Source organism: Paroedura picta, chromosome 1 (genome assembly GCF_049243985.1).
Source record: "Paroedura picta isolate Pp20150507F chromosome 1, Ppicta_v3.0, whole genome shotgun sequence".
Taxonomy (NCBI): domain Eukaryota; kingdom Metazoa; phylum Chordata; class Lepidosauria; order Squamata; family Gekkonidae; genus Paroedura; species Paroedura picta.
The window spans coordinates 174,238,615-174,252,742 of NC_135369.1; the positions used below are offsets into that span (position 1 = coordinate 174,238,615).

Sequence of the window (14,128 nt, forward strand, 5' to 3'; positions counted from 1 at the left end):
GTGTATTACTGCAGTACCAACTCAAGCCCTTATATTATTTGAACAAATTATCATCCAAAACAGCCAACGGCTCAATGTAAATATCTGCATTCTTCTGGCCTGATACCGACCTGTCTTCCTTTCTGCAGGTGTCTTGGTCCTTGCATACTTCCATTTCCAGCTCCTTGATATAAACCAAACAAGGCAAATTTAGGGTTACGGAATTCAAAAGCCTGGCAACACTATTATGAACAAGGCAACTTCTAACCGCATTACAACAGGGAACTCTTGAACCTTTAGCAGAAAGCAGACATATGGAGCGTGTTAATAATCAGTTTAAGATTCATAAGGTAATCCAGCCTTATGTTTTTGTCACTAAAGACATTTTTTTTAAAGCAGTTGTCTTCAGCTGATGGATTAGGACCCTTAGATGGGTCATGGAGCCACTCCTGCTGGGTTGTGACTTCCTACAGAGCTATACATTTTGGTTATCTTCTGCTGTGTAGAGAGCAAGGGAACCATGACTCTTGAGCCCCTTTGCTTGTGGTGAGCCCACTCGGAACACAACTCTATGGTTTTGATCCTTTTGTTTGTTCCACAACACAGTTAATCTGCTGGCACTTGTGCTTCCTGCCCCCAGATCTTCTGGTCTATTGCCACAATTCCAGTCTTCATGCACCAGTACGGTAGCAACCATGGTTCTGCTTCTTCCTACTGCATGACATCTACCTGAGGGACCGCCTATCGCCCTATGCCCCTTACAGGGCCTTGCGCTCTGCGGGTGAAAATCTGCTGGTCGTTCCCGGCCCTAGGGAAGCACGCCTGGCCTCGACCAGGGCCAGGGCCTTTTCGGTCCTGGCCCCAACCTGGTGGAATGAGCTCCCGGGAGAGCTGCGGGCCCTGCGGGATCTTTCAACGTACCGCAGGGCCTGCAAAACGGAGCTCTTCCGCCAGGTTTATGGTTGAGGCTGGGGCTGATAATATAGATCTATTCCCCCCCCCCCCCCCGGGACTCGGGATTCGGACCCGAAGCAAAACATCATCAGGACCTCCTCTCCACCCGCTAGTAGTGGGGGGGGGGAGTTGAGCTGCCGTTCTTGCCATGCCGGTAATATTGGTAACGTTATTGTTTTAATGGGGATTTTGGGATGCTGTTACCCGCCACGAGCCGCAAGGGAGTGGCGGGAAATAAATCTAATAATAATAATTATTATTATTATAGTTAGTCACCTAAATACTGCCACGTTTTCAGCTCAGCAGAACCTTAACACATTGAAGAGCACTGCTCCAAAGGATCACAATCACCCTAGTATCATCCCTAAACAGAATCTACAAATACTGCACTTCGCAGTCTGATGAGAAAACTGTTTTGTTGTCAATCATTTAGAATACCTTTAATACTGCGAAGAAGTTGGATATCAAGTCATGGGCTGATGGCTAACTTTAACCACATGAAGTTGAGGTAAAGGTCTGATTTCTTTAGGTCCCTATCAGGTCTTAAGAACTCAAACAACATACTGATCAGCAAAGGCTAATGCAGCTAAGAATGGAAGAAAGAGGATGTTTCTCTAAGATGCATTCATTCAGGTCACCTCTTGATCCAATTGGTGGTCCAAGATGAAAAGGAGGTGGAGGTGGTCCCAAAATTCCAGGGGCAGGATTGGTAGACTGCTGCAACATGAAGGGATCACTCCTAGAACACACAAACACAATGCCATGGTAGCCCATTCAAAAAGCCTGCAGTCACATTTTTAATGCCAGTGATTAAAGTGTCAGACCAGCCATAGAGAAGAAGAGAACAGAAGTCCAATTCCAAGTTCACTTTCCCATACAGTTCTATAGCATTGACTGAACAAAGCCTGCTGATAGACCATGACTGCATAGTCCTTGGAGCTGTATGCTCTCCAAAGACACTTCCACATGACAGCAAGCCAATGGGAAGCACCGCATTTAAGAGTTGCTTTCTACTGGGGGGATTGAAAGATCCTCCTGCTCTTTCTATGCATACAGTTTGTGGCTGAATTTGCATTTTAGCAGAAAGTTACAAAGTAGACATTTCAAGAAGTCCACTCAAAAAATGAGGACTGGCAGAATTATTTCCAAAAAAAGAAGGAACATACTGGGACGTAAATCTACTTATTTGACAGGAAGGCCCTCCTATCTGGCTAGCAGTTGATGGGTAAGATCTGATTGAGTGGCCTTCTCCTCCACTACAGGTGCTGAATGCCTTGTTGTGCCCAGTAGCTCAAGCCAAAGGGCCTATAACCTAAAATGACAAAGAACTGCAAGCAGAGAGAACAAAATTCAGAAGTCCCCTCCCTCTTCTGTTCGTTCCCATCGTATTTTCTACACTATAAGCTACTTAGAGAAATTTGCTATTGGAGAACAGTTTCTAAACTGACAGCTATTTTACTTACAGCCCATGTCCAGAATCGCTATCAGGGTTCCATTCTGGGTATCTTTCAAGGAAAAAAAAAAGAAGTTAAAACATAGTTTCTCGTAACCCAAATATTATGGCTAGAAAGCTACTGTGCAATTATCATTATTAGATTTACTATTACTATTAGATTTGTAGACCACCCCTCTCTGCAAGCCCCTCTCCACTCCAGCAGCTAAAGGACAAATGCTTCAATTACAAACAAAATATACTACTATTGCAGCCACAGGATCCAATTCGCAACATGAAAGGTTGCTAGCATCTTTGATAGTGGCTCCTATTTCTTATGCCTGAAACCATCTTGTTCACTCTGTCTGCCATTGCTTGATGTGTTTCGTGAACAAAGCCGTCTCTCTTATTAGCAGGTCTATAAATTACTTCAGTTCCAGAATCCATTCCATATTGACTTGGAAATAAGGACCCCTGAACTCAATAATGCAGTTTACTTCAAGGTAAACATGCTTAAGATGAAATTGTCTCGGCATGATTCTTGGTGTTAAAATGGAATCAGATATTTGGGTGATGTCGCCATCACACGACGCCAAGACGCTGTATGATAACCTCAATCTATTTTTAGTCTGGCAAAGAAATGATTGGGGAGGAAGGGAGTCGGACAGACTTGAGTATGAATGACATCAAGATTCAGAGTTGTTCTCTTGTGCAGAGAGTTCAAGGGATGGATGGCTGCTGCATCCCCCATGAAGGATGCTATGCACCATTCCCAAAGAGCTCTTCTGAGGAGGCAGACCCCAGTGACAAACATGGGGCGCAGCCAGGGGGAGGAACTGGCAGAAACTGACACCCCCCCACACACACACACCTGACTTGAGTGGGACTCCTGATTTCTGCCAGCCCCCCCCTCCCCCTGCACCTATGGGTATACCAACCAGCGGGCTATTTAGGGAGCACCAAGACCAGTGCTAGTAAAGTGGGAGGGATCTCTTCTGCAAACTTGTCCTCTTCATGGATTCTGATCTAACACTTAGCAACAAGGTTTTTATTCCTAGAGTATTTGCTACATTTATCCCCCCCCCTTAAGTCATACCTTACGCGTAGGAGTAAAATTGCCTCAAGATAGAGAGCTTAAAGCCGACAGATATGTCTTAATTGATATATTACTTTAAATGGATTACAGACTTTGCAGTGGCAATCATTGAAAATGGGGGGAAATATACCAAGGAGCCCGATTGCCCAGAAATTATATGATTTATACACCAAACAAGAGTGGCTGCGAGACTAATCATTTTGGCCTGCTGATTTTGTTTTTCTCATACCTTGCTGGCTGGACTGTGACTGCTGGTAGGCAGTGAAGCAATATTGGAATTATGTTTTACTGTTTTTTTCATAATATTTTATTGTTTTAATTATGTGATGGCTTTTAACAACAATTGCAAAAAGCCCTGAGCAGGTGTTATGAGGCAAATGACTGTATATTTTATTTGTGAACATCAGGGACCTTTTTGGCTAATCAAAATTCATACTTAGTGCATGGTTCTCTTAAGACCTATGACACACACCTTCTTTCTTTTGGTTGGGAGGGGCAGGAGAGAAGAGGAAAAGAATTGCTCTTTCCCAAGTGCCAATTTCCCCTGGCCTTTTAAAAAAATGTTAATAATGTTTGCTACTTTAGAAGAACCAGTTTAAGAAGTCTAAGGATACAGCACCTTTACAAGCATTTAAAACAAACAAAGAAAGAAGTATATAGATTGATGGGCTTGTAATTTTTCTGGTCCTATCAGCAAGACTAGTCTTATAGATGGAAGTCACTTAAAGCAACTGGGTTACACAGAGAAGAAGAAGAGTTGGTTCTTATATGCCGCTTTTCCCTATCCGAAGGAGGCTCAAAGCAGCTTACATTCGCCTTCCCTTTCCTCTTCCCACAACAGACACCCTGTGAGGTGGGTGAGGCTGAGAGAACCCTGATATCACTGCTCGGTCAGAACAATTTTATCAGTGCCGTGGCGAGCCCAAGGTCACCCAGCTGGCTGCATGTGGGGGAGCGCAGAATCGAACCTGGCATGCCAGATTAGAAGTCCGCACTCCTAACCACTACACCAAACTGGCTCTCAAGGAGAAGTGAGGCCAAGGAGGCCAAGAAGAAGTAATGGTTTGAGGGTTTAATTCACAGACGCACTGCATGGCGCTGCCACATGTACTGCTGCAGCCTCCTATACAAGGGAAAATGGCTTCACGGAACGTCTGTAGAACTGGCTAAACCCCATTTGATTAGCTTTCAAAATGATATGCAGACAGCTTGAATGTACAGTGCACGCTTATTACTAAAGACTTAAATTGAACACAGAATTAGAGATAAGCACTGTGCACTTGTGTTTTCTGAAACAAACGCAGAAGACATTGCAATTATAACGAGAAAAGGGACATTTAAAAAGCATTCAGATCCATACATTTCAAGGAGAAGTTGACAACGTCGGCTATGTGTTGCTCCATTGATATGCTGGCTCCACTCCTGCAAAGCACAAAGTTAAAATTATCAGGAACTCAAAAGCTGGCTTTTGAAAAAAAACAAACCAACCACATTTCAAAGCTAAAACACCCACAGAATCATTTGCATGTCAATCAAAATCTCAAGGAGTGCTGTACAGGGGTACAGGGGCAGTGGAGTTTGTTTACCTTATATCAGCCAACAGCATTTCTGAGTGTGGGGGGGGGGAAGAGCAGAAGCAGAATACTTTGGTTGTTCTATATGAATTCGGGGCAAAAATGAATGTAATCTATGTAGAAAGGGGCATCCTCCCCCCTGACACAACTTTACTAATCAAACAACAGAACAGTCTGAATCATGTTCCACAGTTGAACTGAGTCTGTGAGATTCAATTAATCCTGTTGAAGAGCTCAAATCTGAAGCAGTCCAAGAGAAGGAACGAGCAGGCCCTTCCTTTGCAGCAACTGCACGTCTGTCCGTTTCACCCGTCTCTGGCAGCACATGCACTGTTTGAGCAGTCAGTCCTTTCCACTTCTCATGGTGATGCCTTGGGAAAACATAGCCATGGATAAGGGATTAGCAACAGGTAAGTTGTCTTCTTGCCCCCTTGCTTGGGTGAAAAAAATCTTCTAACGGCTTTAAGTGTGGCGCCATTCTTATACTCAATTTAAATCCATTTGGATTATGCTCAATTAGCCCGTTTCTAAAGCGTCTTCAGAGACTCTTGTGGTGCAGGGTGGTAAGGCAGCAGACATGCTGTCTGAAGCTCTGTCCATGAGGCTGGAAGTTCGATCCCAGCAGCCGGCTCAAGGTTGACCCAGCCTTCCATCCTTCCGAGTTTGCTGGGGGGTAAACAGCAATGACTGGGGAAGGCACTGGCAAACCACCCCGTATTGAGTCTGCCATGAAAACGGCAGAGGGCGTCACCTCAAGGGTCAGACATGACCCGGTGCTTGCACAGGGGATACCTTTACCTTTTTTAAGCGTCTTCAAGGCCCGATTAACATTGAATTTGGTTAGTAACTATGCTGAGCTCACTTTTCATTACTTTCAGCAATGAAAGGGATGGGAAAGAGAGGGCACATCTCCAACAGCCCACCCCCAACGCTTACTCGCAGTTATAGCACAGGCTGGTTCCAGAAGTCAATAGCTACGGGTACTTTAACAAAAATGAATCTTGTTTCTAATTCCGATTTTCTTTTCTTCTTGAGCTCGGGCGGCAAAGTGACCATTTTGCAAGGCTCTAGTCAATTGTCACAAAGAACCCCGTTTGCTCATGGTGAGAACAAGCTTGGCTTAGGAGTCATTTTTCTCTTGAGTGCGCAGCCAATAATGAAGACTCTCTGGTTTAGAAAGTCTTCCCCGTAACACTTGTTGGTTGTGACATGGAAATTAAGTGGCTATAAGAAACTAATGTCTCCCCTACAAACCAGGATGCCGAGATTAAACTGTAGTTCAGTATCCTAGTTTATGCGTAAAAAGCAAACTCCTAATCAGATTCTGCAGTGACCTGTAGAAGTGGGGAGTGGTCGTTGACTAGCATTCCACGCAGTACCCTAGAGCAGTGGTCTCCAACCTGCGGGCCGCGGCCCGGTGCTGGGCCGTGAAGCCCATGGCACCGGGCCGCAGCTCCCTCTCCCCGCCCCCCCGCAGTAAAAAACTTCCCAGGCCGCAAGCTTGCGGCCCGGGAAGTTTCTTACTGCGGGAGGACGGGGAGAGGGAATCAGGGCCGGGCCGCGCATTGCGCATGCGTGACTCGCGCAGGCGCGGCCTGATGCCCTGCCGGTCCCCAGCCTCAGAAAGGTTGGGGACCACTGCCCTAGAGTAGCGATCCCCAACCTGTGGGCCGCGGACCACATGCGGTCCGTTAACTAACTGGAGGTGGGCCGAGAAGGATGCCTCCCCCCCCCCCCGGCCCTTTACTTCATCCACTATCCGGCAGGCGCACATGGGACTATCTCGTTGCGGAGAAACAAGCTCAGGGTTCCCATTGATTTGTCATTGTCATGAGTTAAAATTTCCATGAAAATAAAATGTTTCTTATGTTCATTGTTGTGGTGTGTCTGTACCTTATTTTGAAGGGATGTTTAAACATTACCATAGCGACCAGAGTCAGAGAGCGTTAGTGCAGTGGGCCTCAGTAAAATTGTCAAGCGTTGAGTGGTCCCCGGTGATAAAAAGGTTGGGGACCACTGCCCTAGAGAACCTATGGCCGACTGATACTAAAATATTAAAATAGTAATATAAGGAAAGGCGATAGGATTTTGCCACCTTTGATACTACAAACTGTTTTTGGAGGATTGGAGGTTTCAACCACTGATGAAGCCAATGAAAACGGAATTTATCTAGAAGCTGTTATGGTTGTTCCTTCTAGTATATAAAAGTTGTAAAAGAAATTGAATTTACTCATTGTATACATTATTACAAACATTGCCTTAGAAAGTTCCCCTGTTTTCTTCTGCGGCCTGTTGTTAGTCTGACAGCTTTCTAAACCAGCAGGTCTTCAATTTCAGTTCCTTGGACAAGTGCGAGAGGGATGAAGCACATGGACTCAAAAAATATACCAGGGTTATTCTCAACATGAGCCTGAATACACAGCCCTGGTTTGACTACTAACCTTGAGATGACAGTGAAATTAAAGACACTTCGTTAGCAACCCTCACACTGTTGCTTTTAAGCAAATCTGCTGAGCATTCTCCACAAGTGCAGAATTCAGTCTTCTGAAAACTCCAGCTCTGTCACTTAAGCAAACATGCAGGCTTACAGTTGCAAAGGGATGCTTTGAAGAGCGTGGAAAATGCCCTGTGAAGCGCGGAAGCCAGAGGAGGACCCAGTAGAACTTCCAGGAAAAAGATTCTGGCCCTCCCCATGGTCCTCAATACAGAGCTATACAGCAGAACATCGAAATCTACTGCATCAGCATGACACAGGGTGCAGGATTTGTTTTTTTGATGGAAAATGAGAGTTAAGCTGAAATTACTTTTATGACATTCAAAGTGATTTCTACAATTGTAAAACACTCGGTGGGCAACGAGATCTTCATCTTTTTGTTCTCAAACACAAAAAAATCGGGTTACTTGCCTTCAAAATTCCATTAATCCTACTAATAGCAATCCAATGAGATGCTCCTTCTAACTGTATAAATGCCAGCACACAATACAGAACTGAACATTTATATTCCTTGATTGATGATTGACAAAGAGAGCCTCCAAATGACCAAAAAGAAGCACCTTGGGGACCCCTATCTGGATGGAAAGTCAGACAGCATATTTCCCTGGTTCCTTCCTTGCACAGCATCCCAGTAGCAAATAATTTTTTTTAAAGGCTACCAGTAGGATGGGTCGAGTGAGTAATACATCTCTCAGTAACCCAATCCTAATAACATGGGGAAAGGTCACCTTCCAAAACCATCCCAGCTTTTGATCTAAGCCAAGCTTCCGTACAAATGTTTGAAAAGTATGAATATGAAGCTATATGTTTCATGCCGGCTTTCTTGGAAGCTCAAGCAGCTGCTTTGACTTGTGCTGCTAGATCAGTCTGAACTGGATTGTGATTTTAGAATAGTTTAGAAGCTGAGATGACTACAAACCTCAAGAAAAGCACACATTAAAAAAAAGTCAATTTGAATTGCTCTTTAGTTGGGTGCCTTCTTTTCAAATGTGAGGGCCAAAAGCTCAGAATGGCTCTCATTTGGCAATCTGGAAAAGTATTTCTTACACAAAAATATTCAGGACTTAAAAAGAAATTGCTGAAAGTGGAAATCTCAAAAGGAGAGGGGGAAAGAGAGAGAAAGGTACTAACAATCCAAAACAATAAGATTCTTCCAATACATATATGACCTCCCACAGTAGAACTATTTTGATTATAGAGCGCAGAATGGTCAAGTGGTATTTTAAAACATCTCTCTCAATTAGATGCAGCTTTAGCTGCAGATGGTATAATACCGCAAGTTTTCTTCTGTTGTTGAATGTGTAAATCTCTCTGCAGTGACTGCTTTTTTTTTAGATACAGAAAGCTTACCCAGAATTCAGGCAAAATAAACAATTTTGCATTAAAATGCCTCAGTTATTTGCATCAGTATTGTCAAGGATTAGTATCAAATTCTTGTATTTCAGCTAAAGATGTTAAAATGTAAAATGCTTAACTCTGGAAATAGGTCACTCTAAGAGGACTACAGATTTTAATTTGCAGAAGAGATAAATGTTCTGAGGAGAAGATCTTCTGTCTGAAGCTGCAGAGCAGGATTGGTAAATGCCTCTCCCAGAGACATTAAAGCTTACACATGTTATTTCCAATACTAAGATATTCCATTACTTTTTTGTTTAATAACCCTTATTTTAGTGATTTAAGAACAGTTTTGGATCGCTGAAATATTTCCCAAGGGTAGATTAGACACCTCCCAGATGCTACTGTGAAGGAAGCGTTAATGACAACAGAGTACGGTAATGACAATACAGAGCAAATCAGTTTTGAGGCTCACAATGTACTCTTACCTGCAATATTTTTGCAACATGCTCTGAAACAAGGAATGTCAGGAACACCATTTTAAATAATCATTTGACAAAATCAGAAAACCCGACTCAAGCCACACTTACTACGTTGAGAACCAAGCTATGAAGAGAAGTTGGATCAATTTTTTTTTTAATAATGATCTACTCAAATAAGTAGAGAGGGCTACTGAGAGCATGGTGCTATGGAGCAGCAGGCTGAGGTTTCTGAGATTCTACAAGGGCAGATGCAACATACAATAAAAAGTGAGCCTGACCTGTTTAAGAAGGTGGCGAAAGGGGGAGGGGAAAACGGTGAGAACTTTTCAGACACGGTATGAAAACAGTTTTAAGGGAATGTCACAAAAGCAAGAATGGATTTAAAAAACGTGAGCTACGTTGCTGCCGATATTTTCCAGGATTCGACATTTAACTATTTGGCCGTAAACAAGAAAGGGAGGGAGCAGAATTGTGCAAAGATGCATCTGAACTACAAATCAATCGGCAATCAAGACAGATGGGAAGGAACGCTGACTCTAACTGCCCGAATAAGTGGAAAACAAAATGACAAAAAAACAACAAAACAAAAAACCTACCCCAAACTAAGTTAAGAGAATATGTAGATGCAAAATATAAAATTGACTAGATGACAACTGACCTGGCCTTAAGCCGTATGAGTGAGACAGTTATTAATAGTCCTGGCTTAACAGGTTTGCAAACAACGCCTTGAAAATAAAACCACTCTTTGCTGTTTTGTTTTGTTTTTTGAGACCATAGTGTTAAGGTATAATCAGAACATAGAAAACTGAGGCAAAGAAACAGGCAACAGGGACTACAAAGTAAAGAAAAATAAGCATCTGATGCTTAACTCACCTTATTAGAATGAACGGGCATATCACAGATAGAGCACAGATGGGGATAACCCTTCGGTAAGAATCCATGGAAGTCTTCAATATTGCTATTTGGAGGAGCACCCCTCTTTTTCTCAAAGAGAGATCTCTCGGGGCCACGACCCATTCTCTCATACTCACTGTCAAATTTATACTTATGTGATGTCTCGCCATAGTAAGAGTCATCCCTACCCCTTTCTCCATCTCTTAATCTGTCCTCTTCATAATCCAGTCTGTCATAATAAGAATCTTGAGACCGACTTCCATGATCATATTCAACCACTGGGTTGAGACTAGAACCACGATCGTCAAAGCTATCTCTTCTAAAATGCCTTTTCTCTTCCCAATCATCCCTAGGTACTCTGTACGGAGGATCCCGTGCAGCTGATCTGACATCTCTACCATAACTCAGTGAAGGGCCTTCTTCAGCTCTCCTCCTTTTGAGTTGCAGAAGAATTTGAGGCAAGTTTTCAGGAGTGATCTTGTCCTCAGGATAGCGACTCAGTTCGTCTAAGTCTCTAGCAGACAGGCCAAAGCTGGCCAGAATGTTAGTGGCCTGCTCGGCATCTCCACGGTGCTGAGAAGACAAAGGGAGTGGGCCTCTACTTCCAAGGCTAAATAAAGACTGCAAGGTATGGGAAGATGCGCTAGCAGAAGACAGTGTGCTATGAGATCCTTGTTGATTCAATGAAGAACTCATTCCAAGATTCATTAAGCTAGCAAGCCGTGCAGTACCCTGGTTCATCCTTCCAAGAGATGCTGGCACACTTAAAGACTGGGTAGCAGCAGCAAGAAGGCCTATTCCTGCAGAGAGGTCACGCCCGTGACCTTGGGAATCCCTATTTAGAGATGACTGCTGGAACGACTTGGACATTGCTGAGCTATCGCTTGTCTATTACGGATCAAACGTTAGAGGTGTCTCAAAAGAAAGCTCGCACTAGAAAGCTAGGTAAACTTCACTTCAAAAAGGTAACGCCAAGAAAAGGGATCAATAATGACCGGAGATCTTCTTCAAGCTGAGAAACACCAGACAAGTCTGTAGAAAAACAAGCAGTTTTAGTCATAAATCCCTTTATGCAGATGCAGTTTTAAATATTATGCATCGTGTTGATCTAACAATTTAAGGGCTTACATGGATTTTATTATGTAACTTCAACAGACTGAAGATGCACCCAGAACTCTACTACACATTCTCTTCCCCGCCCCACAGACAGGCACCATTTTCTTTTGCTTGTAATGTGTATTATTGTTTGGAAGAACAGTGATGTTCAAGTATTAGATGGCTAGAATTTATTTTCTATTTTCATGCTTCATATTAAACAGGAGGGTGCATACAGACACCATGTCCTTGTGCTAAACTCCAGAAAAAGACCACAATGCAACAACCGTGGCAGCAAGAAATGTAACTCACATTTGTTGGAAGGTAAACCTGCACCATTGGGGAAAGGACAGAAAGAACTTAAAAAGGAGGTGATGTGCGGACAGTGCCTAGTAAAAGACTTGCTATATGAGACAAAGCCATTTCTAGTCAGTAGAACTGAATGGCTGATAAAGACTTTTGTAATGGAAAACAAGGTCACCGTTAAGTAGAATCACACAAGACCTTTTATGCAAGGCACAGTTTACGTGCTGTTAGCACCACAAACTGTATCTGCCTATTTCAATCCTATGCTGTGTGCCAGGTATAGTTTGTTGCAAGATTTCAAGCTAACCAAGGTCAGGCTTCATCAGTACTCAACAGGGAGATCCTACTGTTTACTTAATGAAGAGAAACTCTATGGCACTATTGGCGAAGGGAGTCTTGACTCTCAAAAGCCTATACCACAAAAGTCTTGTTTGTCTCTACTACTGCCCTCAAATCTAAGTCTTCCCTGGCACTATTCTAATTAAACTAGGGATTCAGGGAGATGTGCTGCTGTCTTTGAAATGAGACCTGACATTTATGCTAAAACCACAGGTGGTTGTAAGATTCCCACGACCATCTGACATGCATATCCCTCAAACACGCCTTTAATCCTTGCAGTGGTTACCTGCATCGTTCTATATTAAACTGTAAGCCACCTTATAAAGCCTATGTACCTCTCTGGAGTAGCCTTACAAGAACAGAAAAGCTCAGGAGGTTTTGCTAAAGTACCCAAGAGTGGAAGCTTCAATGAAAAGTGAAATCTTAGTTAGGCACGTTTGAAAATCCCACTAGCTGCTGTCTCCCCATACAGCTGGAGAGAAAAAAAACTTTAGGGTAAGCTAGAAGTAGTGGCAGACCACTCCAGTAGGAATTGGGGGAAATAAGGAAAAACCTATAGGAATGTATTAATGCCCAAACCCTTTTTGGTTGATAAGCAAAACAGCAGCTGAAGCGGTTACTTGATGTTATCAAAGGCTCTTTGATAATGTTAATTTTTGCAGGGGAAAGATACTGTATCAGACACATATTGGTATCTGATATCTATATGCACACATATGAAAAAATATGCAAATATAACAGAGTGGGGCTATTTTAACATGAAGCTCTCAAAGTTGTTGCCTCAAATAATTGCTCTGCAGGGACAGATTAATCTATAATCGGTTCTGTCCACCACTATTAAAGACATGTTTCATTATAACTTCAGATACCCCGCATCAAGCTCAATGGGATATGGGTGAAGAAAAACACTGAAAAACCTCAAGGGAAAGGTGGAACCAGAAAGATGGTTCAGATATTGCAGACCCAGAGTAGGTATCAACAGAAAGGAAGGAAAGGGCAAATGTCAAGGAACTAACATAAAAACACCCATAACAACACTGGCTGAATGTAAGAAAGCTTAAGCAAAATGGCATCATAGAAGGTCTGCAAATTGAAACTAGAAGTCTCATGCTCAGCAACAAAACTGTGAAGCTTTATTAATGGGAATGTGGGGTGACCCCACCCACACCTGGACCAGGTAAATTGCTCCTAAGTGTGCAGGTGCTGACTCAGAATCTGAAGACCAGTACAGAATTGCTTCTGTGCACTGTTTTTAGCTGGGAAGAAGCTCTTAATTTTGATGTGAAAGCAGACCTTGCTTAGTTTTTTTTTTTGCCCCCCACCCAGTTAACTACAACGGTAGAGTCCATTGCAGTTATTTGGTAAACAAGCCCTGGTGTCCTTTTCCTTAGCCTGACTTCTACTTGCCTGTGTATCAGCAAAGACTAGTAACGACCTGTTAAGTTCATCCAGAGAGTTCCCTGTACTTGAATAGAGGGCTGGAGAGGAGGCAGCTGTAGGTGGCTTATTTCCGAGCTTTGCAAGATTGCCCTCTCCACATGTGTTACTCGGTGATGAAGAAAGGGTGCTTTGCAAGCACTCAGATGCCCTTTTTTTAAAGTCAAAGTTTTTAGGCATTGGGGGGGGGGGGGATGGATGCTGCCGCAGTGCCCAAGACCTGCCTCAAATTAAGTTCTAGGGTGAGATTAGAATTCCCATGATCAGCTCTGCATAACTCTACCACCAGCAGTCGTTTCAAAACTGAGAGATGAGTTTGTGGGAAAAGTCCATCTACTTCTTCAGCCATGTAGAATATATGGAGAGGAACCAGCAATCTATACCGCATTCAAGTAGCCAGTGTTTTCCTTTGCGTTTTCCACTTTTTAAAAAGAGTCTAATATTAAGAGGTCTTTAAAAACAAACAAGCTTCCTTCCCAGATGTGAGTGCTTACACGGGAGGAAATACACTTGTTTGGAAGCTGTTATCTTTCAGAGCTGTTTTTTTTTGGCAGGTGAAAACAACTTGAAATAGGTATTGAATGTTAGTGGGGGAGGAGGGAGGAAGCACAGAGATTCACAGATTTTACTGCCAAGCCTTGACAAGACCAATTCTTTACTGCCTGATCTTATTAACATCCTTCCACATATTCAGGCTGATTTTCATGTGTG

At 43.1% G+C, this 14,128-nt stretch overlaps 1 protein-coding gene across 5 annotated transcripts in view; it reads right to left on the reverse strand.

Moving 5' to 3' along the window:
• MATR3 (matrin 3) overlaps positions 1 to 14,128 on the reverse strand; it is a 35,942-nt gene that overhangs the window by 13,763 nt on the left and 8,051 nt on the right. For 3 of the 5 annotated variants that reach the window (XM_077312679.1, XM_077312687.1, XM_077312697.1), the window contains 5 exons: positions 10,220 to 11,272; positions 4,822 to 4,883; positions 2,397 to 2,438; positions 1,572 to 1,672; positions 111 to 163 (listed from right to left, as the gene is read on the reverse strand). In XM_077312679.1, coding sequence (XP_077168794.1) covers positions 111 to 163; positions 1,572 to 1,672; positions 2,397 to 2,438; positions 4,822 to 4,883; positions 10,220 to 11,110 — 1,149 coding nt within the window. In that variant the 5' untranslated portion in view covers positions 11,111 to 11,272. The remainder of the gene's footprint in view (positions 1 to 110; positions 164 to 1,571; positions 1,673 to 2,396; positions 2,439 to 4,821; positions 4,884 to 10,219; positions 11,273 to 14,128) is intronic. The other 2 variants (XM_077312706.1, XM_077312714.1) reach the window with 1 other exon arrangement.